Here is a 25,510-nt window from a genome sequence, read left to right as displayed (position 1 = left end):
AAGCACAACAGCACCTCTACTTTCTTAGGAGTCTGCAGAGATTTGACATGATGTCTAAAACTCTGACAAACTTCTGTAGATGTTTAGTGGTGAGTGTATTGATTGGCTGCATCATGGCCTGGTATGGAAATGCCAATGTCTTTGAACGTAAAATCCTACAAAAGGTAGTGGATTCAGCCCAGTACCTCATAAGTAAAGCCCTCACAACCATTGACCACATCTACCTGAAATGCTGCCGTAGAAAAGCAACATCTATCATCAAAGATCCTCACCACTCAAGCCGTGTTCTTTTCTCGCAGCTGCCATCAGATAGAAGGTACCGATGCATCAGGACTCGCACCACCAGGTCCAAGAACAGTTACTGCCCCTCAAACATCAGGCCCTTGAACAAAGGGGGTGACTACACTCACTTGTATATCCATTAAGATGTTCCCGCAACTCACATTAAGAGCAATCTCACGTTAAGGACTCTTTATTTTGTTATCTCATGTTCCATTGTTTACTTGTAATTACATTTGCACAGTTTGCTTTCTATATTCTAGTGATCTTTGATTGATCCTTTTATAGTTGCCATTCAATAGATTTGCTAATTATGCCCGCAGGAAAGTGAATGTGTGTTGCATATATGTACTTTGATAATAAAATTTACTTTGACTTTGGACGTTTTATCTGTTTCTAACTGTACCACATAAACTAGTCATGCTTAGATGAGCAGCTTGGTCAGCATGAAACAGTTGGGTAGAAATGCCTGTTTTCATGCTGTGTGGCTCTGGGATATATCTACTCTCTGGAAGATGACAAGCAACTCAGTTTGAAAATCATTATTTTAGTTTATTGATAATTTAGCCACTCTCATTGTTTAAGTGCACAGGAATCCCTTGGGAGGTGAATGGGACTGATTCCCAACCAATTGACAGCTTTATCTCTTTGTTTACCGCAGTCATCCAAGTGAAGCCAATCAAAAACCCTCATAAAATACTTGTAGGCAGTCCATTACTTTTCTCTTTACATCATTACATACACTCAGTGGTCACTTGTTCATAAACACAAATATCTAATCAGCCACCTATTTGGCAACAATGCATAAAAACATGCAGACATGGTCAAGAAGTTCAGTTGTTGTTCAGAGCAAACATCAGAATGGGGAAGAAATGTGATCCAGACTGGTTCAATCTGACAGGAAGGTGACAGTAACTCAAAAAACCATGTGATACAACAGTGGTGTGCAGAAGAGCATCTCTGCATGCACAACATGTTGAACTTTGAAGTGGATGAGTTATAGCAGCAGAAGGTCACGATGTACCTATTAAAGGGCCACTGAGTGAGAGAGAGAGAGAGTGTGTGTGTGTACACACACACACACACACTGAGGATTCTTTGATGGACAGAAATCAGAACTAGATTGAGTAGTCTTGTTTGATTTGGGGATGTGGAATGGAGCTGTGAAAAGTGGAACCAACTATTCGCAGTATATAATAATTTGGATGAGAGGATCAAGTGTTATGTATCCCAAGTTTGTCATGACACAGCAGTATGGGGTGCAAGGTGAATGCAGAAAGCTATTTGGGATATAAGCAGGTTAAGTGAATGGGTAAAGCCATTTCAGCTGGAATGGAAAGGATGTTGCAAGGATTAATGTACCTGATTTATAGGTGGGAGGGCTTTGCCAAGCTAGGACTTTATTCCTTGAAGCACAGGCGAATAAGGGATGACTTTATACATGTTTATAAGATCGTGAGGGGCATAGGTAAGGTGAATAGCAGCAGTCTTTTTCTCAGGGCCGAAGAATCCGGTACTGAGGAGCACAGATAAGAGGGCAAGGATTTAAAAGGGACTTGTGGGACAATTTTTTCACAGTGTGGTGAGTATATGGAACAAGCTGCCAGAGGAAGTGGTTGACACAGATATTACTGTATTTGTCTCAATGTATGGGCTTGGAGGGATATGGGCCAACTGCAGGAAATTGGGGCTAGATGGATGGTCAGCATGGACATATGGGCTGAGGAGCCTGTATCAATGCTGTATTGTTCAATGACTCTCATTTTGTTAAAAAAAAATACATGGACTTATGAAGTAGGTATTTATAAACATTTGGTATGTTGACCTTTATTGTAAAAGATGTTGCAGTGCAATTCTGTAGTGCCCTGGTGACGTTGCCACTGGATAATTGAGTATGCAGGTCGTGTACAGTTTACAAATGAGCAATTTGTGTACACCCATAGACATAACCAGCATTTAGGAGTATGGTGGAAATACCAAATTCTTGACACTTAGCGTAACTTTGTCTCATTGGACCTATGAAGAATATAGTCTAGTTACCTCGTTGAGTTCAGAAGATTGAAAAATCTCGATTAAGCGTACAAAATTATTAAGGTGCTGGGTTGAGTTGGCTGTGGCAATGACACTTCAATGAGTGTGGTATCTAGGATGAGGGGTCAAAGTCCTACAATAAGGAGTTAGATGTTCAGCACTGTCATGAGATGAAATTCCTTGCCAGAATGTACTGAATCTTTAGAATTCTCCACCTGAACAGGTCGTGTTGGCTCCAGTGCTGAGATATTCAAAGCAGAATGGCAGAATTTTAGAGGGGAAGGGAACTGAGGAATGTTGGGTTGGTACAGGAAGGTGACAGTGAGGGGAAAAAAAATCAGCTCAGGTCTTACCGCATAACATCGGTGCCAGAGCCCTGGGTTCATATCTGATCTCTGGTGGTGTGTAGACTTTGCATGTTCTTTCTGTGATGATGTGGGTTTTCCCAAGTGCTTTGGTTTACTCCCACATCAGAAAGATGTGCAAACTGATATGTTAATTGACTTCTATGAATTGCCCCCAGTGTGTGGGTGAGGGGTAGGATCTGGGAGGAGTTGACGGGAATGTAGGGTGAACAAACTGTGATTGACACAGAAATACTGTAAATTGGTCTTTGATGGTCAGCGTGGATTTGATGGGCCAAATGACCTGTTTCCATGCTCTGTGACTCTATAACCGACCATGGCCTACTATTTCTTGTGTTCCTATTGTAATTTGACCTCCACCATGGATGGTCCCAAGCTCGGCTATGAAAGGAGGAGGGTTAGGTGTGAGGCTAACAACCCTGTCCTGTAAAGACTCAGTGCCACAGAAACAGCACCAGGAGCTTAAAGACCTCATCCCTGAGAAAGGAAGAAGATGGGCTGCACCTGGGATAACTTGAAAGACTGGCCCAGGACAGAGGACTCTGGCAAGCTGCTATTGGCAGCCTGTGACCCAAAAGGGATGATGGGCTTCAGATAAGCTATTGTAATTTGAGCTTTCATATTTTATTTGTTCTTTTGCACAACTGGACTTTCAACTGTGAAAGTGTTTTCTTATCGAGCAATATTTTTAAATGTAAATCTTTTCAACCTTGTACAATATAAAATATTTCCAGACATTCTCCATTGATTTATGTTCACCTAAACTAAGAGTTTAAAGCATTCAGGCATATATTAATGATAATCTGTTTGAGAGCAATGTAAATGTGGATTGTGTGCTCAAGGTTGGGTATTCCCTGGGAAACTATCTTTGTAAACAAAAGAACTGTTGTGGAGACTGGGTTTAAAATGTTACCACTGCTTCCCATTGTATGATTGTTTGCAGGGAGGTGGACTGAATGGTAAGGCATCAGTGGAATTGCTTTACCGTGTCAGCTGTAACATAGGGTTTCAATTCCTGCTGCTGTCTGTAAGAAACAACGCACACAAAATGCTGGTGGAATGCAGCAGGCCGGGCAGCATCTATAGGAAGAAGTTTCCAACCTCACTCCTTCCGAACGCTGTGCATGGAGAGCAGAGCGTTCGGAAGGAGTGAGGTTGGAGTGTGGAGAGCAGAGCGTTAGGAAGGAGTGAGGTTGGAGTGTGGAGAGCAGAGCGTTCGGAAGGAGTGAGGTTGGAGTGTGGAGAGCAGAGCGTTAGGAAGGAGTGAGGTTGGAGTGTGGAGAGCAGAGCGTTAGGAAGGAGTGAGGTTGGAGTGTGGAGAGCAGAGCGTTAGGAAGGAGTGAGGTTGGAGTGTGGAGAGCAGAGCGTTCGGAAGGAGTGAGGTTGGAGTGTGGAGAGCAAAGCGTTAGGAAGGAGTGAGGTTGGAGTGTGGAGAGCAGAGCGTTAGGAAGGAGTGAGGTTGTAATCTTCTTCCTATAGATGCTGCCTGGCCTGCTGCGTTCTACCAGCATTTTGTGTGTGTTGCTTGAATTTCCAGCATATGCAGATTTCCTCATGTTTGCTGTCTGTCAGAAGTTTGTATGTTCTCCCCGTGACTGCATTGGTTTCCCCTGGGTGCACCGATTTCCAAAGGCATACGGGTTAGTTGTGGACATGCTACGTTGGCGCGGAATCGTCGTGACACTTGTGGTCTGCCTAGCAGAATCCTTGCTGATTTGTTTTGACACTAATGATGCATTTCACTGTACTTTCTGAATACATGTGACAAATAAAGCTAGTCTTTATCTTTATATGGGATAATTGTCTAATACAGTTTAAGAAATTAGTTTTGCAGGGAACAAAACCAATTGCATTAATGATGTTATATCATAGGCTTGACTTCATTCCTTATAGATGCAAATAAAAATATATTTTGAATGTTTTGTTCTAATTTTCTACAGCAGCCTGTGAGAATGGCTGAAGTGAGCTGGAAGGAGATTCTTCTATTGGTCGGGGTGGTGGTTGTGTGCTACTGGAACAGTACCTATTGTGGATTTGTCTTTGATGATGTTTCTGCCATTCTGGACAACAAAGATCTGCATCCATCAACACCAGTGAAGAACCTCTTCCTCAATGACTTCTGGGGAACCCCAATGAGTGAGGTAATACCATTGTTGTTGTGTGATCTTATAAAGGAATTCTAACCTTGCAAATGAGACTTTTTATTTTTTTATAATTGTTGATGTTAACCAACTTTTAGTTGTAGAAAATCATCTGAAGTAGAAAGAGGGGTGAAGTTATAAGGAGGTCCTCTGGTTTGGTCCACTGTTTCAATCACCATTGTGTGATGGTTTAATCTCTTACCATATCCACTTTCCTGTCGGATGCACATGACTAAGCCTTAATGTGCAAGTGTTTGTATTGGTTTATTATTATTGCATGTACAATGATACAGTGTCTTGAGTACTGTTCAAACAGATCGAATCATTAAAGAGTGCTAGAATAAAGTAAAACAACAGCAATGCAGAATGAAGTGTAAAAGCTACCGAAGAAGTACAGTGCAGGCAAACAATATAGTGTGCAATAGATTGTGAGGCTGAGTCCATCTGATCATACAAGAGGTCCATTCAGGAGTCTGATAACAATGGTGTAGAAGCTGTCCACGAGCCTAATAGTACATGCTTTCAGGTTTTTATATTTTTTCCCCAATGGGATAGGGGAGAAGAGAGAGTGTCTGAGGTGGGTGGGGTCTTTGATTATGTTGGCTACTTAGGCAGCAGGAAGTATAGACAGGAGTCCATGGAGCGGAGTGAGGTAATGTGTTAGCTGTGTCCAGAACTCTGTTAATACAAATGAGTACGTACAGATAGCATCTACACCCTTCAGGAGAAGAATTCCAAAGTTGTCTGCGTGAAGAAATCTTTTCTCTTCTCTAATTGATTGGCCCTTCTCTTTTTCTGATAGTGTCAACTAGTTCTACACAATGCACCCTATGGAGCCACTCACTCAGCATCTACTTTGTCAATCCTCTCACATCCCTGCAAGTCTCACTGACACCTTCTTTTAAACACCAATGGAAAATTAGAGTAACACACACAAAATGCGGAAGGAACTCAGCAGGTCAGGCAGCGTCTATGGAAATGAATAAACAGTCGAGTAAGTTTCATAAACCTGCACTGCACAAGTTCCAGGGGAATACCTTAGACGTTAAATTGTCTTAAATAGACGCCTGTGAACAATGTAACCATCATCATTTAGATCTCCACCTATTGTGAAATTCAGGGATATGGCAAGAAGGCAGTGTTGAGGTGGAACTTTAAATCACTTGCTCACCTAATTTATTCTAATAATATTCTCTTAAAATCAATGACTATCCTATCAATTTTATTTCCTACAAAAACATTTAATTCAAGCTTTTGTCCTGCTGGTTTTCACCAAGTAAGCTGTTTTGTCTCAAGCATAATTGAGAGAGTTGGACAGTGGGTGGAGAAAGGAGTTGAAAGCTTAGGTCCATTGATAAGGTAGAATTAGTGCAATCACACAAATCAAATATGTTGTTCTTCTAAAGTGTTGTCTATTGGTGGGTCCACAGGTGGATCCACATATTCTGGTGCAGTGTGGGCAGGAGTACTGGGAAGTCCAACCAAAAAAAATTAATGGGAACTTCCATGTCTGAAGAGAACATAAGGATAGTTGCAAAGAATAGAATTAAAGTCACTGGGCAAGCAATCCAAAGGCCCAAACATACAGAAACATGCATGTGCATTCAAAATAATGAGAAAGGAAAGAAAGAACATAGTCGAGTAAGAGAACAATTTTTAGACCAAGTTCCACAAATTGATGGATCTCAATAGTCCAGCCTGTAGTTTCACCAACCTACCACTGGAGGCAGCACTGTCAGGAGAGGCCACCACCCCCCCAACCGAGTCTGGATGCCACGCTACAGCGCAAGCCTGAGGACTGAGTCCCAGTCCTAGCTACGGCCGAGGCGACGCTGTTGCCTCGCCACCTGTCTTACCACCAAACAAGAGAAGCAGGCCTGCGGCGGCAGTCAAAGTCCAACAGGGTCTTGCGGTTGCAAAAGCAATGTCCAATACAGTCACTCACAGTTTCACTGCACGCCGCCTTCGTGTCAACTCCAGTGCCCCCGAGTACAAGCAGCAGCACAGTCTCCACCCAGGTCAGCTCTTCTGAACCCAACCTGGCTTCTCCTGCGACCCAACATCCCGGCTTGACATCCAGCTGGCTTGACGTCCCATTGGCTCAACATCCCACCAGTCTGATGGTGTGGCTCGACATCCCACAGGCCAATGGCGCAGCTCGACGTCCCACCAGCTTGATGTCCCATTGGCTCGACATCCCACCAGGCCGATGGGGCGGCTCGACGTCCCACCAGCTTGATGTCCCATCGGCTCAACATCCCAGTGGCTCAATGTCTCACTGGCCCGATGGCACGGCTCGACCCAGATACAGTGAAAAGCTCTGATTTGCATGCTATCCATCCGGAACGTCCCAGAATATAATTATATTCGGGTGGGTGGCCTGGTAGTGTAGCAGTTAGCATAACGCTTTACTGCACTGCGATCAGAGTTCAATTCCCACCCGTCTATAAGGAGCTTGTACTTTTCCTGTGACCACATGGGTTTCCTCTGCGTGCTTTGATTTCTCCCCCATATTCTAAAGTTGCACTGATTAATAAGGGCTTGTAAGAATGGACTTGCTATGATGTTGAGACTTGTCACAGCACATCCTTGGACTGTTGGTCATTGATACAAATGACACATTTCACTGTGTGTGACAAATAAAGCTAATCTTTGTCTTTGTCATCGCCATCTTTTTATCTTTGCCATCATTTTGTCTTTGTCATCTTTATACTTGTAATCTTTTGTAAACTTTACGTTCTTTATCTTTATAAAAACTCGGACTGGTACATCCAGCTGGATGCTGCCGGGTTCACATTGTGGTCTTCAAATTAATGCCCTGTATGCTCCCTGCGAGAATATGGAGTGATTTATGGAATTCCAAGGAAGTCCTTACACTGAGAAAATTATTTGGATATAACAATTTACAGGGAAGAATATTTCACTTCAAACAAAAATATTGTTGTGATTTAATCATGAATGGCTTAGAATGTTCTGAAATGAATTGCTTTATAATTTAGCATTTTCTTTTCTGTTATAAATTGCTGGCAGTTTATTTCAAGTGTTAGCAATTTATTTTGTTAATGGTGCCAGACATGAATAGATTTTAAAGTCGTCAACTTTCGCTTTCTTCTTGGCAGGAGAGGAGCCATAAATCATACCGTCCCCTTACTGTGCTCACCTTTCGATTAAACTACCTGTTCAGTGAACTGAATCCTGCTTTCTACCACCTCTCAAACCTTGTTCTACACGCGGTGGTCTGTGTCATCTATCTCCGGGTTTGCCAGCTGTTCCTGGACAGAAAATCCAGCCTGATTGCCTCTCTGCTTTTTGCAGTTCATCCGATTCACACAGAAGCAGTAAGTGAGAATTTTATTATGTTTATATGTATGGTGAAGAAGGTACATCAGTGCCTATTATTCATTAGGAGTTTGACAAGATTTTAAATGTCACCAAAGACTGCAGCAAATTTCTAGATATACCATGGAGAGCATTCTCAAAGTTCAAAGTAAATTTACTATCGAAGTGCTTGTCACCATATATTACCCTGATTCATTTTCTTGCAGGCATTCATAGTAGTACAAAGAAATACAATAGAATCAATGAAAAGTTGCACACAAAGACTGACAATCAACTAATGTACAAAAGGAGCTAACTTCAAACACAAAAATATAAATAATAATATTAAATAAATAATACTGAAAACATGAGTTGTAGAATCCTTGGAAGTGAATCCCTAAGTTGTGTTCAGTGATCAGTTCAATGTTGTAGTGACTAAAGTTGTCCAAGCTGGTTCAGGAGCCTGACTGTTAAAGAGTATTAACTGTTCCTGAACCTGGTGGTATGAGACCTAAAGCCCCTGTGCCTCCTTCCCGATCATAGAAGCGAGAAGAGAGCATGACCATTGCAAAGGAGGCATGGCAATGCCTCTACTTTCTTAGAAGTTTGTGCAGATTCAGCATGTCATCTAAAACTTTCACAGGCTTCTATAGATGCACAGTGAAGAATATCCTGAGTAGTTGCATCAATGAGGATGTTCTGGGACAGAGTTCTGCCAAGATATGTGAATCTGTTCACTGGGTTGTGTCCTTGACCATTGACTATGATGTTTGGTTCAACGTATGACTTCCCTGAAAAAGTCTGACATATTAGTTCAGTCTTGGTGTTGCAGGTAAGCCTAAATTTAGTGTACTCATCAGAAAACCTGTCGGCACAGTGCTGCATATCATCGTTTGAGCTAACATTGAGGGTACAGTCATCAGGAAAAAGGAAGTCTCTGATGATGTCTGTCATAGCCTTAGTTTTTACTCGAAGTCTCCAGAGGCTGAACAGTTTTAATGCAGATGCCTACATCACCACGACCGATGCCTACAGGTGTTAATCAACATGGCAAGAAAACACCAGAATGAACAGCTTTGGTGACAAGATGAAGCCCTGCTTGATCACGTTTAAGTCAGGGAAGGGCTTGGATGTCTCACTATTTTCCTGAACTCTAGCTCGCATGCCATCATGGAATTGCTGTACCAACGTGATGAATTTCCCTAAGCATCCGAACTTCGCCATGATCTTCCACAGACCCTCTCTGCTGATGGTTGTCAAAAGCTGAAGTTGGATTGACAGAGCATGAGTACAGGTCAGCATTTTGCTCCCAACATTTCTCTTGCAGCTGCTTTGCAGCAAACACCATATCGATAGTCTCACGGTCTTCGCAGAATCCACACAGGCTCTCTGCTAGGGGTCTCCTGTCAAGGTATGATGTGAGACGGTTGAGAAGAAGCCTGGCAAAGATCTTGCCTGCGATAGACAGCAGGCATTTTCCCTGATAGTTATCACAGGACTGCCAGGTTCACTTTCGCTTACACAGATGGATCATGGATGTGTCTTTGAATTCCTGTGGACTTTTCTCTTGCTGTCACATGAATTGGGAGGGCTGATGGAGCTTTTCTGCTAGCACCACTTTCATTGTAGGTTAGTATTGAGTCTGATCCAGGTGCTCTGCGGCTAGAGATTGCTAAGGTCAGTGGAACATTTGCAATGTTTTATTAGCAGGTATTTGGGGCAGGTGATCGCCAGCTTTGTCATTTATAGTCGAAGGACAATTCAGAACACACTTGAAGTGCATAGCCTATAGTTTACCTTTGTCCATGATCACATGTTCTCATCAACATAAGGAGAGGGGATGATCCTGATGAATGGGGGTCATAGACCTCTTAGAAGTTCTTTAAATCATAACTATTTGTATATGCCTGGATCTCATCAGCTTTATTATTCAGCTGGGAATTCTGTGTCTGACGCAGTGCGTGTTATATGGACCTTTCTATGTTATTGAAGATGCCCTTCTTTGAGATGGACTTGGGGTTGCTGAGGAAAGCTTTGTAGAGACGATGTTGCAGTTGTTTGATGTCAACACTCTTTTCATCAAACCAGTCCTTGTGCTTTCTGGTAGCAGGCCCCAGAAACTCTGTAGCAGTGTTGTTGATCAGCTGTCAAAGGGTTGACCAAGCAGTTTCCACATTCTGATCGCCCAGAGTGGTGGTGCTTAAACTATCTTCCAGAGTGTCAACAAAAGACTGCTTTATGTTGCTGCTTTTCAGCTTGGAGGTGTTCAGCCATCTTGGAGCTTTCTCTGCTTGTAGGCATTTCTTGGACTGGATGTGGATGTTTAGAAATAATGAGACAATAGTCTGTCTGGCATCCAGCACCACAATAGATTTTGTCACCCTTACATCCTGCCTGTCTCTTGTCCTGATGATGATGTATTCAATTAGATGCCAGTGCTTAGAGCAGGGATGTATCCACAAAGTTCTGTTACAGGTGGGAAGTGGAAGATGTTGTTGCTGATCAACAGTAGTAGAATGCCATTGCTGTTGCAGCAGCCTACACCATATTTCTCAATGTTGTCAGAGCCTGCTTTTGCACTGAAGTCACCAAGGATGATAAGCTTGTCCGCTTTTAGAATAGTAGCTTTAACCGAGTGCAGTTCTTCATAGAACTTGCCCTTGATATCATCACCTGGGATAGTCATGGTTGGGGTGTACATGTTAATGATGGTGACATGCTTCCTACCGTGCAACAAGAGGAGTTTCATGGTCATGAAGCGGTTATTCAGCCCTTTGGAGGTCCAGCAAGTTTGACAGTGATCTTCGTTTTCATTGCAAATCTAATCCCAGCCTTGTGTCGGACTTGATTTCCTCTTCCACTCCAAAAGAATGTGTATATTGAGCCCTTTTCACAAAGTTTGCCCTCTCCCGCGAGCTGGGTCTCATTCAGGGCTGCAATGTCGATGTTATATCAGGCTAACTCTCCCCTATTAGAACAGTTCGCTGAGGTCCGTCAGCATCAACTCTGAAAAGGGCTGCCCATTTGCTCAGGAGGCTGCCGAAAGGCACTGCAGTTCCGGTCAGTGGATAATGACCCTACGGCCTGAGTTGCCAGTGTGTAGGTTTGCGGCTGTCAGTGTACCCACACCAGCTGCTTCGTCACAGGACTTGCGCTAGTTTGGGATGGGAAGGATCAAGTTGCGCAGCATCAACCTTACCTGAGACCATCTGTATCCAGTGGCAAGACAGAGTCAGTATGGCTGGAGATGAAGTCAGATGCAGTCAGTGGATGGCCATAATGCCCTTAATGCCTCAACATGCTCTAAGCACTCCACAGCGCCTTACTGGGTCTGCCTTCCTCCCGTTGAGTCAATTTAGTGGTTACTTCCACACAGACTGCAGGGTCCAGTCTTCACTAGCTTGGGTTGACAAGCCCAAACTCACTGAGGGTTTAAAACCCAATGGTTACCCTCACCTGGTTTAGTCCGCTTGTTGAAGTGCTTTACCAAGGTGTGGCTGCTGTTGCTAGCAGGCGGCTGCTTTGAGCCAGTGGTGAGAGCTGAGTGTGAAGTGGGGGCAAACGGTGTATTGTTACTCCCAAGGGAGCACAATGTGTCTTCCCCATCAGGGGTGCTGTCACTCACTGGCACCCCATACACCCAACACATTCTCAGAACAACAGCAAAGCAAGCCCTGTTCCTCCCAGCTGAACACTCACCCACACACACATACATACTGACAGTTCTCCAACTCCAGAAAAGGCCCACTTCGTCCTCCAGTCGACCTAGGTACTGCTGACATCGGGCCTTGACCTCATTGTATATATACTTGCCTTTTTTTTGCCTTTAATGTATTTCTTTTAGAGATTGGCTTGAACTGTTACTTTTGACCGCTCTAATCTAGTCTAGTGATAGCTTCGGACAAGCTGTGATTCACATTCTCACTGCCAGCTGCATACTGAAATTGAGTAACATCTAACTTAATTGTGACCCTGCATTTCAATAGGTATCAATAGATAGGTGCATTTAGTGTCACAGAAATGTATGTGATATACATCCTGAAATTCTTTTACTTTGCAAACATCCACAAAAACAGAGGAGTGCCTCAAAGAATGAATGACAGTTAAATGTTAAAACCCCAATGCCCCCCCAGCTCCCCCTCCCTTGCATAAGAAGCAGCAAAGCAACAACTTCCCCTCCGACCAACAAAAAAGCATTCCACCCCCCACCAAGCACTCAGGCATGCAGCAAAGCATCAGTAAAGACACAGACTGGCAGTAACCCAAAGACTACTTGTTCACCCGGTATTCGACATACCACAGTCTCCCTCCCCCCTCCCCCCTCTCCCCCTCCCTCTCCCTCCCTCTCCCTCCCCCTTTCCCCTCTCCCCCCCAATAAGGGAAAAAGAGGTGTCCCTGTTTCACAGCGAGAGCAGAGACATAGCAGAACAACTCACTAATTTAATGATGTTAAAACTCTGTTGTGTCACTTTTTCCGAGCTCTGTGCCCAAAGAACTCGGGTTTCTGGGCACATAACCAGCAGCAAGCTCACTGCTTCCGATTTGCCATCTCCCATGACACATCAGTCGGCGACGGCAACACCAGCCTTGAATTTGCTTGCTTCCAGAGCCACGAAAAGCTGGCACCCTCAGGATGCGCTAGTCCTCTAGGCTGCGAGCTTAACATATTGAAAAGTGGCTGGTCGTGAGGCCCTGAGAGTGGGTCCCATTTCCGCAAAGAACCAAAGTCAGCGTGTAACCCCAGGTCAGGGTCTTCAAAAGAACCTTGAAAGGGAAAAATAGAGATATTAAAGATCGAAATAGAGCTGTTTCGGAAGATGCAAGCAAAGGAGTCACTGTTAGGTGCGTCATCCTAAGCTCCGCCCGTCAATAATGAAAAGAAAGACTTAGCAGTGGCTGGTAGAATAATCAGCATCAGAAACTGGGCTTCAATCCTGACCTCGTGCTGTCTGTGTGGTTTTCGTGTTCTCCCTCTTGACTGTGAGCGTCTGTCCAGGTGCTCTGGTTTCCTCCAATATCCCAAAGACATGGGTTAATATGTTAATTACTCACAGTAAATTTCCTATAATGTCTAGATTAATGTTAAAATCTGATAGTTGATAAGAATGAGGGAGAATAAAACAAAATGAGGGATTAATATAGGATTAAAGATTTAAAGATTATCTTTAATTGTCACATGTACGTCGAAGCACACAGGGTAATGTGTCATACACAAATTACTAGAGGAAATTAGCAGGCTAGGCAGCACCTATGGAAAGGAGTAAGCAGTCGACATTTCAGGCCGAGATCCTTCATCAGGTCCTGATGAAGGGTCTCTGCCTGGAACGTTGACTATTTACTCTTTTCCATAGATGCTGCCTGGCTTGCTGAGTTCCTCCAGCATTTTGTGTGAGTTGCTTGGATTTTCAGCATCTGCAGATTTTCTTGTGTTAGTGAAATGTGTTGTTGGCATCAATGACCAACGCAGTCCAAGGATATGCTAGGGGCAGCTCATAATTGTCACCATTCTTCTGGCGCCAACATAGCACGCCCACAACTTACCAACCCTTACCCGTATGCCTTTGGAATGTGGGAGGAAACTGGAGGACCTGAAGAAAAGCTACGTGGTTATGGGGAGAAAATACAAACCCCTTACAGACAGTGGTAGCAATTCACTCCGATCACTGATCGCTGGAGCTGCAAATAGCATTCCACTCACCGATATGCTACCATATCAGTGTAAATCGGGGTTTGATGGGTGGCATGACTTGTGTGGGCTGAAGGGCCTGTTTCTGTACAATTATAAAACTAACCTTTGTCTCAGTGCAACCAGCATTCCAATCACTAAAGCAGTTGTCACAGTTCTGGTTGCAGCTTCTGAAAATTTGGTTTTAAATCTAATGGGCTTCATTCTCTTTGGATCAGTTCTCCCACATGGGACATTTTGCTGAATCAGAATCGGGTTTTCACTATCGTCTATCGTGATATTTGTTGTTTCGTGGCAATGGTACAGTTCAGGACATAAACATAATTGTAAGTTACAAAAGAAATAGTGCAAAAAGGCAAATAACAAAGTCATATTCATGGACCATTCAGAAATCTGATTGCGGAGGGGAAGAAGTGTTTTTAAAATGTTGATTTGCTCCTGTTCCTGCTCACCTGTGGAAATAATGCAAAACAAGGCATTCGGAAATGTATATCAACTGTGATACTGTCATCGGTTTTCCTTATCTCAGAAAAAGACTGAAGTTAGTCAGGTGTGAACATCCCTTAGGTGATACCACGCTTACTGCCTTGATCAGTCTGTACTTTCAAGACACTTTATATTGACCTGCTCACCTGCTGGTTTATATACAGTACACTACTGACCTGATAAAGATACCTGCCTGCATGTAGTGTCAAACATCTGCCACTGTGTGGCATATCATAACTTAGTTGTGTCGTCTTGCCATATAGTCATACCAAACCTGGGATTCACAACACAAAACCAGGCTATTTGTCCCACTTGAAGACCATAAGACACAGGAGCCAAATGAGTCAGCTCTACAATTCCATTATAACTCATTTATTATCCCTCTCAATCCCATTATCCTGCCTTCTCCCCATAACCTTTGACACCCTTACTAATCAAGAACCTATCAACCTCCGTTTCAAATATACCCAGTGACTTCACCTCCACAGCTATCAGTGACAATAAGTTCCACAGATTTACCACCTTCTGGCTAAATAAATTTCTCTTCATCTTTGTTCCAAAGGGATGTCTGTGTATTCTGAGGCTGTGCCCTGTGGTCCTAGGTTCCTCCACTATAGGAAACATCCTCTCCACGCCCACTCTATTTAGACCTTTCAATATTCGGTAGATTTCAATGAGATCCCCTCTCATCCTTCTAAATTTCAATGAGTACTGGCTCAAAGACATCACATGGTCCTCCAACGTTAACTCTTTTTCCTCCTCCACCAGAGCTCCCAGCCACTACCTTTATCTTACTCTGCTTATGAATAGTCTCTGGCCAAAACATCGACTGTTCATTTCTATCCATAGATGCTGCTAGATCTGCTGAGTTCCTCCTGCCTTCTGTGTGTGGCTCCTCTGGGTTTTCAGAGTCTCCTGTGTCTTCTGAAGTGCATGTTTGGTATTCACTTCAATTGTTCTCTGTCGCAGCAAATTTTCTATGCTCTGGATAGTGAAACATCCCTCAAGCTCCCTGTTGGAGCCATGGGGACTATTTATGTCCACAGCACCTAGGTTTTAGAATGGTGGAGCAGACTTGATAGGCTGAACAGCTTAATTATGCCCCTATGTCTTATGGTCTTTTGGATTTTCCACATACTGAAACATCCAACTGCTTCATGATTTTAATGACTGGCGTTTATCACTTGGTAAGCAGTTAACAAATAGAGCTACACACACAAAATGCTGGAGGAACTCAGCAGGCGATGCTGCCTGGCCTGCTGAGCTCCTCCAGCATTTAGTGTGTGTTGCTCGATTTCTAGCATCTGCAGATTTTCTCTTGATTTTAACAAATAGAACTGTATGTTTATAGACTTTTGGACATGAATAATATTAACCGAAAAATGTTCAACGTTTGCTGTTGATGGTATGATTATAATTGTTTTAATAATGGCTGTTGAATATTTTTGTTGAAAACCCATCAAGCAAAGTCTCCCCTCAGGCTTTAGTAGTTATCATTTGAATTATAAATAAATTTAAGTATTATGTGCTTTCATTAGAGCATTTGGAAAAACTTTCCTTGAAACTGTAGCGGTGTGCTACACGCAGCGCTAAAATAACGACACGGAGTCAGTAAACTGCAATCAAAGAATGTTTTATTCGAACTTCACAGCCTTGCTTTAAAGCCTCCCTCATCCCGCCCTCCCCAGGCGCGGATGGTCCAAGAGACACGGACTCACAAATTCCCGCAGGCTTTTTCCCTTTGTTGCGGACCTGGCCTTTGTGCCTGCACGCTGGCTAATTGTGAGCCGGTTCGAGTGTGCTAGTAAGTGGGTCGCCACATAACCCCCCCCCCCCCCCAGAACCGGCGATACACCCCCCAATGTCCACAGTCTGGGCCGGACCCTGTTTGGGAGGTCGGCCTCTGCGCCGTGGTGCCGGAAACTCGACCGGTTGCACCAGGTCCATGTGGGCCGGTTTGAGTCGGTCCACTGTGAAAACCTCCTCTCTCCCCCCAACATCCAGCACGAACGTGGACCTGTTGTTCCTGATCACCGTGAATGGCCCCTCGTAGGGCCGTTGCAGCGGTGGCTGATGCCCGCCCCTTCGTACAAACACAAACTTACAGTTCTGCAGGTCTTTGGGTACGCAGGTCGGGTTCTGCCCATGCTGCGAAGTGGGTATGGGGGCCAGGTCACCGAGCCTCTCGCATAGTCTGCCCAGGACTGCTGCAGGTTCTTCCTTTTGCCCCCTCGGGGCTGGTATGAACTCCCCGGGGACGACCAGGGGTGCGCCGTACACCAACTCAGCCGACGAGGCATGCAGATCGTCTTTGGGTGCCATGCGGATGCCGAGTAGGACCCAGGGAAGCTCGTCCGCCCAGTTAGCTCCTCGCAGGCGGACCATGAGAGCCGACTTTAGGTGACGGTGGAAACGCTCCACTAGTCCGTTCGACTGTGGGTGGTAGGCAGTGGTGTGGTGCAGCTGTGTCCCCAAAAGGCTGGCCATAGCAGACCACAGGCTGGAGGTGAACTGGGCACCTCTGTCGGAGGTAATGTGGGCCGGTACACCAAAGCGGGACACCCAGGTGGCAATCAGTGCCCGGGCGCAAGATTCGGAGGTGGTGTCGGTGAGCGGGATCGCCTCTGGCCATCTTGTGAACCGGTCCACGATAGTCAGGAGGTACCGGTCGAAACGCCGGTGGGTGGGGTGGAACTGCTGCAGCGGAGCTTTGGTGTGCCGCTGCACCTTGGCTGTCTAGCAGTGCATGCACGTTCTGGCCCATTCACGGACCTGCTTGCGGAGTCCATGCCAACCGAACCTGCTGGAGACCATCCGGACAACCGTCCGGATGGAGGGGTGCACCAAGTTATGAATGGAGTCGAAAATGCGTCGCCGCCAAGGTGCCGGGACGACGGGACGGGGCTGGCCGGTGGCGACGTCACAGAGTAGGGTCCTCTCACCTGGGCCTACGGGGAGGTCCTGGAGCTGCAAACCGGAGACTGCGGTTCTGTAACTCGGGATCTCCTCATTTGCCTGCTGTGCCTCTGCCAGCGCCTCAAAGTCTACCCCTGGGGAAAGGGCGTGAATGTTAGGGCGAGAGAGCGCATCCACCACGACATTGTCCTTACCCGAGACGTGCTGGACGTCCGTCGTGTATTCAGAGATGTAGGACAGATGGCACTGCTGGCGGGACGACCAGGGATCGGACACCTTCGTGAACGTAAAGGTAAGCGGTTTGTGGTCCGTGAACGCGGTGAAGGGCCTACCATCTAAGAAGTACCTGAAATGCCGGATTGCCAGGTATAGCGCCAACAGTTCCCAGTCGAAAGCACTGTATTTGAGCTCAGGTGGCCACAGGTGTTTGCTGAAAAACACCAGGGGTTGCCAGTGGCCCGCGATGGGCTGCTCCAGTACCCCACCGACTGCCGTGTTAGATGCGTCCACTGTGAGGGCGGTAGGGACGTCCATTCTGGGGTGCACTAGCATTGCGGCGTTCGCCAAGGCTTCCTTCGTTTGAATGAAAGCGGTGGCGGACTCCTCGTCCCAGGTAATGTCCTTGCCCGGACCCAACAGCAGGGCGAACAGGGGGCGCATGATCCGGGCAGCTGAAGGGAGGAAGCGGTGGTAGAAATTGACCATACCTACGAATTCCTGAAGGCCTTTGACCGTGGTGGGTCGGGGGAAATGGCGGACCGCATCTACCTTAGCGGGCAGAGGGGTTGCCCCGTCTTTAGTAATCCTGTGGCCCAGGAAGTCAATGGTGTCGAGCCCGAACTGGCATTTGGCCAGGTTGATTGTTAGACCGTAGTCACTCAGCCGGGCATAGAGTTGACGGAGGTGGGACAGATGCTCCTGACGACTGCTGCTGGCAATGAGGATGTCGTCCAAATAGATGAATGCGAAGTCCAGGTCGCATCCCACCGCGTCCATTAACCGCTGGAACGTCTGTGCGGCATTCTTCAGGCCGAACGGCATGCGGAGAAACTCGAAAAGGTCGAACGGGGTGATGAGAGCTGTTTTGGGGACGTCGTCCAGATGCATCGGGATTTGATGGTATCCTCGAACAAGGTCTACCTTGGAGAAGATCCGTGCGCCGTGCAGGTTTGCTGCAAAGTCCTGAATGTGCGGCACAGGATAGCAGTCCGGTATGGCAGCCTTGTTCAGCCTGCGGTAGTCGCCGCATGATCTCCAGCCCCCTGTTGCTTTGGGCACCATGTGCAGGGGGGAGGCCCATGGGCTGTCGGACTGCCGGATGATCCCCAATTCCTCCATCCTCTTGAACTCCTCCTTCGCCAGTCGGAGCTTGTCCGGGGGAAGCCACCGAGCACGGGCTTGGAGGGGTGGTCCCTGGGTCGGGATGTGGTGCTGTACGCCGTGTCGGGACATGGCTGCCGTGAACTGCGGTGCCAGAACCGATGGGAAATCCGCCAGGACCCTGGTGAAGTCGTTGTCGGACAGCGTGATGGAGCCGAGGTGAGGGGCTGGCAACTGGGCTGCACCCAGGGAGAACGTCTGAAAGGTCTTGGCGTGGACCAGTCTCTTCCTAGGCAGGTCGACCAGTAGGCTGTGAGACCGCAAAAAATCCGCACCCAGAAGCGGTTGGGCTACGGCAGCCAGTGTGAAGTCCCACGTGAACTGGCTGGAGCCGAACTGTAGCTGCACCTGACAGGTGCCATAGTTCCTTACTGTGCTGCCGTTCACGGCCCTCAGTGGGGGACCCGGCGCCCTGCTGCGGGTGTCGTAACTCGTTGGAGGTAAGACGCTGATCTCGGCACCGGTGTCGACCAAAAAACGGCGTCCCGACTGCTGGTCCCACACATACAGGAGGCTATCCTGAAGGCCAGTCGCCGTAGCCATCAGCGGGCCCTGGCGTTTCCCGGGAACTTGCAGGGCGGGCGACAACGGCAGGCTTCTGCGCCCCACCGCTGGTGGTAGAAACACCATTGTTCGTTGGGCTCCCCATCCCTGCCTCTGGGGCTAGCGGGCTCTGCGGCCGGGCCTGGACTGGTTTGCTGCTGGGAGCGTGGCCGGGTGATCTGTGCGATGGACGCCCCACTCACCTTCTTGGCGTTCCACAGCAAGTCCACCCGGGCTGCCACCTTCCGGGGGTCGCTGAAATCCGCGTCGGACAGCAGCAGGCGTATGTCCTCGGGCAGCTGCTCTAGGCATGCCTGCTCAAACATGAGGCAGGGTGTGTGTCCGCCGGCCAGAGACAACATCTCGTTCATTAAAGCTGATGAAGGCCTGTCTCCCAGGCCATCCAGGTGCAGTAAACGGGCAGCCCGCTCGCGGCGTGAGAGTCCGAAAGTCCTTAGGAGCAGGGCTTTGAATTCCGTGTACTTGCCGTCCGCAGGGGGAGACTGTACGAACTCCGCAACCTGGGCCGCTGTGTCCTGGTCGAAGGAGCTCACCACGTAGTAGTAACGGGTGTCCTCTGAGGTTACCTGCCGAACGTGGAATTGGGCTTCTGCTTGCTGGAACCATAGGTGAGGTCGTAGCGTCCAGAAGCTTGGCAGTTTCAACGAAACCGCATGAAAACCGCATGAAAAATCGTTTGGACCGTCGGGGTCACCAATTGTAGCGGTGTGCTACACGCAGCGCTAAAGTAACGACACGGAGTCGGTAAACTGCAATCAAAGAATGTTTTATTCGAACTTCACAGCCTTGCTTTAAAGCCTCCCTCATCCCGCCCTCCCCGGGCGCGGATGGTCCAAGAGACACGGACTCACAAATCCCCGCAGGCTTTTTCCCTTTGTTGCGGACCTGGCCTTTGTGCCTGCACGCTGGCTAATTGTGAGCCGGTTCGAGTGTGCTAGTAAGTGGGTCGCCACAAAACTGTCATTTAAAATGCAGTAATGTAAGGGATTCTGCAGATGACAGAAATCTTGCAAAACACACAAAATGCTGGGCTCAGCAGGTCAGGCAGCATCTATGAAGGAGAATAAATATTTGACATTTCGGACTAGACCATCAGGACTGGGAAGAAAGTGGGCAGAAGTCAAAATAAGAAGGAGGGGGAGGAGAAAGAGTATAAGCTGGCAGGTGATGGCTGAAACTAGATGGATGGGAGAGGGGGGATGCCACATCATCTGTGCCGACTGTGATGCCATCCTCCTTTTCACCTCTCCCTACATACTTCTTTTTCAAAAAAGTGACAAAAGATTTCTTTTATTTGTCACGTACATCAAAACGTATATTGATATGTGTTACATGCATTAAATCAAATCGGCAAGGATGTACTGGGGACAGCCCGCAAGTGTCACCGCTCTTCAAGTGCCAACCTTCTACCCCTAACCTTGATTCTTTGGAATAAAGGAAGAAACAGGAGTCCCTGGAGAAAACCCACACAGTCACTGGGAGAAAATAGAGACTACTTTCAGGCAGTGGTGGGAATTGAACCCTGAGCACTGATGGCTGGCACTGTACAGGAGTGCACCGCTTAGCGTCCATTCAGACAATGTCTGATCGCATATAAGTCTGTGGTCCCGATTGGAGAACGTGACGTAGTGACGTAGCTGATATAACCAAACAAAAAGTGTTTACGTAAAAGTTTAAGAAGTGAAAATTAAAACGTTTAATAAAAATAAAACTTTTTTAAATTATCGTGTATTTATGTATGATAGCATACAGTATGCAGTTTTAGTGTACGTTCTTGGCTATTTAGTCAATACAGGTACATTACAGTACAGTACAGCTATAGGTTTGTGACGTATATAATACGGTGTTCGCACAACGTCCAAATCGCATAATGTCAGGTTCTGTGGAACGTATCGAGGATGTTCAATGACGCATATCTGTAATAGTGTTATGTTAGTCATTCTCCCTCGTGCTGATTGAATATCACCTTAAGTTCATCTACAGTACACTAATCACTGTAAGCACCTGATTTTTTTCTTAGTTGTTCATTTTTTTTTCAAGATGTCTCTCATGTAGAAGATCAGTCACAATCTTGTTCGTTAGTAGAGTTGAATCAAGGGAATGAATGATCTCTTCTTGTTCTCACTTATAAAATGAAAGCCATTTGTGCTCGGTTCCTGACAAACAGGAACATTTTGTTCCTGACAAAATGTGCTAATGAGGTTTCTTTTTCTCGTGTCGGTTGAAGGTTAAATTTAGTGTTGGCTACATGCTCTTCTATAAAATTGTTTAACATCTTTTGTGATGTTTATGGTTAAGGTGGGTATCTGATGAAGAGCCTTTATGAACTTTGATGTCCTGCTGGGTTGGGAAATCCCAGTAATAGTTAAGAAGTTTTGATTTTTTTTCTATCATTAAATGCAATCTTTCATGGAGATTTACATCTCAGTGTCTCTCTGTTTAATCTACAGGTTACTGGAGTCGTGGGTCGAGCTGAACTCTTGTCCTCTGTTTTCTTTCTGGCTGCATTTTTATCATACACCAAATCTAAAGGTCCCAACAATTCAATCGGTAAAACAACTTATATTTTACTTAATGCTCACCAAAGCCTGTGTATCAAGAATATTAAGGAAAATTCAGCTGTGGAATCTAGCAAATAGTTCATGACATAAGAAGCTGGCCATTAAATGTAGGTGTCTTCATCTTTAAGGGTTGTTTGGCTTAAGGCTAATGTTATTTTTCAACTTGAGATGAGTAATTGGTCAAAACGTAGAAAATTAGGAGCATAGGGGCCTTCTCCAGCACTTACTACAATGTGGCTAATCATTCAGCTAAATATTATGATTGTGCACTCTCTCTGTAACCCATGTGTCATTTGTCTAATAATTTATCTGCTTCCTTCTAAACTATTTACACCTTCATTAGTAGTAAATTCAATAGTTTCCCACCATCTGAGTGAAAAATTCCTGCTCCTCATCTCTTTTGTAAATGGTATTCTGAGACTGTGACACCTCATCCTAAGTACCCCAGCCAGGAGCAAGATCCTTCTCACATCTAGTCTGTTTATTTGTCATATCACCTCCCAGCTTCTCACTTCATACCCCTTCCTCATTCGCTGGTCTCATCTATCATGTGCCAGCTTGTCCTCCTTCCCCTTCCTCACCTTCCTTCACCTTATTTTGGCTTCTTTCCAGTCCTGATGAAGGGTCTCGGCCTGAAAGATCAACTTTTTATTCCCTTCTATGGATGCTGCTTGACTACTGAGTTCCTCCAGCATTTTGTATGTATTATAAGTCAGTGTTTTGCAAGTTTTAACTGGATCCCATTTAATTAATTTTGCATTTCTGAGAGTATAAATGGCTATTCAGCCCACTGTGCTAGATCTCAGAACTAACTCGTCAATCCCATTCTCTTACTTATAAACAATTCTTGTTTATTCCTTATTTTCTCTCTCCCTTGTGTAAATAGTGAGGTTCATTTCCATTCAGTAGGTACTATTCTACTATCCATAGAATTCTGTAAAATAATTGGGCTATTGTGAGTAGTTTTGGGCCCCTTATCTAAAAAAGGGTTGCTGGCATTAGAGAGGATCCAGAGAAAGTTTATAAGAATTATCCTGGGAATGAAATGGTTAATGTATGAGGAGCATTTGATGGCTCTGGGGCCTGTACCTGCTGGAGTTTAGTAAATGAGGGTAAATCTTATTGAAACCTAGTGAATATTGTAAAGCAAAGTTAGAGTGGATGTGGAGAGGATGTTTCGTATGGTGGGGGAGTCTAGGACCAGAGAGCACAGTCTCGAAATAGTATGGCAAGAGGTTGCCATTTGCTCTACAGTGCCAGCTCCTAAATGGAATTAATCTAATCATGGTCACTTAAACCTTCATTGTACAAGAAAACCCTGCAATGATATGAATCCTTCCAGTACCCAAAACAGTTGCCTCAAGGAAGCTCTTTTAAAGTGTATTTACTATTCTAATAGAAGCATTGTGGCAAGGAGTGCAATAGAACAGAGGGATCCGGGAATACAGATCCATAATTCCCTGGAAGTAGTGTCACAGGTAGAAAGGATCTTAAAAGAGAACTTTTGCTATATTGACCTTCATAAATTAAAGTATTGAGTGTAGGAGTGGAGAGGATTTGCTAAAGTTGTATAAGATGTTGCTGAGGCCAAATTTGGAGTATTATGTGCAATTTTGTTCACCTATGTACAGGAACATTATCAATAAGATTGAAAGAGTGCAGAAAAAGAATTACAAGGATCTTGCCAGAACTTGAGGAACTGACTTACTATATAAGAAAAGGCTGACTAGGTTAGAACTTTACTTGAACACAGGCGATTAAGGGGAGATTTGGTATAGTCTGTGAGCCAGCAGGGTTGGTCGGACCATCTGAGGGGAATAATGCTCATAGTGATTTTGGCAAGGTATACATCTCTTGAGTTAGAAAATATGTGATAGCATTGCACTGGTGGTAGCCTTATGTGTGCTATCATGCGTTTTATAACACTACCCTAAAATAAGCATTTCTGAAAAGTGGCCTATATATATATTCAACCTAGTGATATTTTCTCATCAGTGATCCCTCAACATTGAAATTTGTCACAATTGATAGCTGTTCAAGCACTTTTCATCAAATGTTGTTCTAAAATTCTACATTGAAAACTATGTCATTGGTGGCACTCGCACTACTGTGTCCAATTTCAGTAGAGTGAATCATTTCATTTTTAGAAAAATACTTGTTTGTTGTTTATTTTGGAAAAGTCAATAAAAACCATAGGACATATATAATCACATGGATTTGTAGAGAATTTATTCAGACCGTAAGACAAAGAAGCAGAAGTTGGCCATTCGGCCCATCGAGTCTGCCCATTTCATCATGAGCTGATCCAATCTCCCCTTTAGTCCCATTCCCCCACCTTCCACTCATCAGTGACATTCTCTCGCCTTATCACTGATGACAAAATATCACTAGGTTGAATATACATATATATAGGCCACTTTTCAGAAATGCTTATTTTAGGGCAGTGTTATAAAATGCATGATAGCACACGTAAGGCTACTACCAGTGCAATGCTATCACACATAACCTTTGATGCCCTGACTACTCAGATACCTATCAATCTCTGCCTTAAATACACCCAATGACTTGGCCTTCACTGCCACCCATGGCAACAAATTCCATAGATTCACCATCCTCTGGCTAAAAAAAATTTCCGCATCTCTGTTCTGAATGGGCGCCCTGCAATCCTCAAGTTATGTCCTCTCGTACTGGACTCCCCCACCATGGGAAACAACTTTGCCACATCCAACTTTGAGTTCAGGAATTCAAATAAATAATCACTTTTTGTATATATTCCATATTAACATCAGTACAGCAGAAAATGTTACCCCCCCCCCCCCCAAAAAAAAAGTAAAAAAACCTCATTTGGAGAGATTTCTGGAGTTTTATCTATGTCATGATATTTTCCATATTGTTGTATCAAATCAAAACAATCTTAAGCTTTTGTCATAGCATATAGAATTACAGTACAATAATTCAAATGTGGGGTTCCACACGGCCATAACCTAGGCCCCATTTGTTTATAAAGTGAATATATTTAATCAAAGACTACCTTCCATACTTTGTTTTCCGTACTTTCATAACCTATTAATAATCATAACTGTCCCAGGAATGCACTGTGGTGCTCAACTGTTATGTAGTAGCGCTCGATAGCTCAAGCATTCAGTCTGAACCGTGATGTGCCTCCAGGAGTCTGTGTGTTTTTGTTCACTGTGGCTTCAATAGCCTGGTCCACAGGGATCTGCCCAAAGGGGTTGTTACTTGACAGCTGCATTGAGAATTGGCCTGACTTGAAGGCCTCATACACAGAAGGATTCTTCTCTGGGAGGTTCATCATCTGAGCAAAGTAAGGGGACAGGTACCTGGTATAATTCATCTTATCATAGGCAAAGCACCATGGGATCATGGTTCTTATAGCATGGAGGTGCAACTCCCAGTCCCCCTCACGAGAGGCATGCAGAAGCCCAAGTACTACGTTCTCTACCATGTCAATGTATGATATCCAGAATGCGGATAGCTCTCCATTGTTGTGACGGAAAGCTACCACCACTACAATGCTATCACATATTTTCTAGCACTAGGGGTGTATACCTTGTCAAAAAATCACCATAAGAATTATTCTCCCCAGATGGTACCGATGGCCCAAATTTGGGGTCCTGTGGCACGGACTAGTAGAGGAATACACAATTATGAACAGTTGAGATATGGTAAATGCAAACATGCTTTTCCTCTGAGGTTGGATGAGACTAGAACTAGGGTTAAGGGTGAAAGGAGAAATATTTAAGGGGAACGTGAAGGAGATCT

At 45.2% G+C, this 25,510-nt stretch overlaps 1 protein-coding gene across 2 annotated transcripts in view; it reads left to right on the top strand.

Annotated features, from left to right (window-relative positions):
* tmtc3 (transmembrane O-mannosyltransferase targeting cadherins 3) overlaps positions 1-25,510 on the top strand; it is a 138,134-nt gene that overhangs the window by 23,932 nt on the left and 88,692 nt on the right. The window contains exons 2-4 of one of the 2 annotated variants that reach the window (XM_073058857.1): positions 4,616-4,816; positions 7,936-8,154; positions 21,617-21,716. In XM_073058857.1, coding sequence (XP_072914958.1) covers positions 4,628-4,816; positions 7,936-8,154; positions 21,617-21,716 — 508 coding nt within the window. In that variant the 5' untranslated portion in view covers positions 4,616-4,627. The remainder of the gene's footprint in view (positions 1-4,615; positions 4,817-7,935; positions 8,155-21,616; positions 21,717-25,510) is intronic. The other variant, XM_073058858.1, reaches the window with a different exon arrangement.

Source organism: Hemitrygon akajei, chromosome 10 (assembly GCF_048418815.1).
Source record: "Hemitrygon akajei chromosome 10, sHemAka1.3, whole genome shotgun sequence".
Lineage (NCBI taxonomy): Eukaryota > Metazoa > Chordata > Chondrichthyes > Myliobatiformes > Dasyatidae > Hemitrygon > Hemitrygon akajei.
Note: the sequence above shows the minus strand (reverse complement) of the source record. Positions and strands in the feature narration are given on the sequence as shown.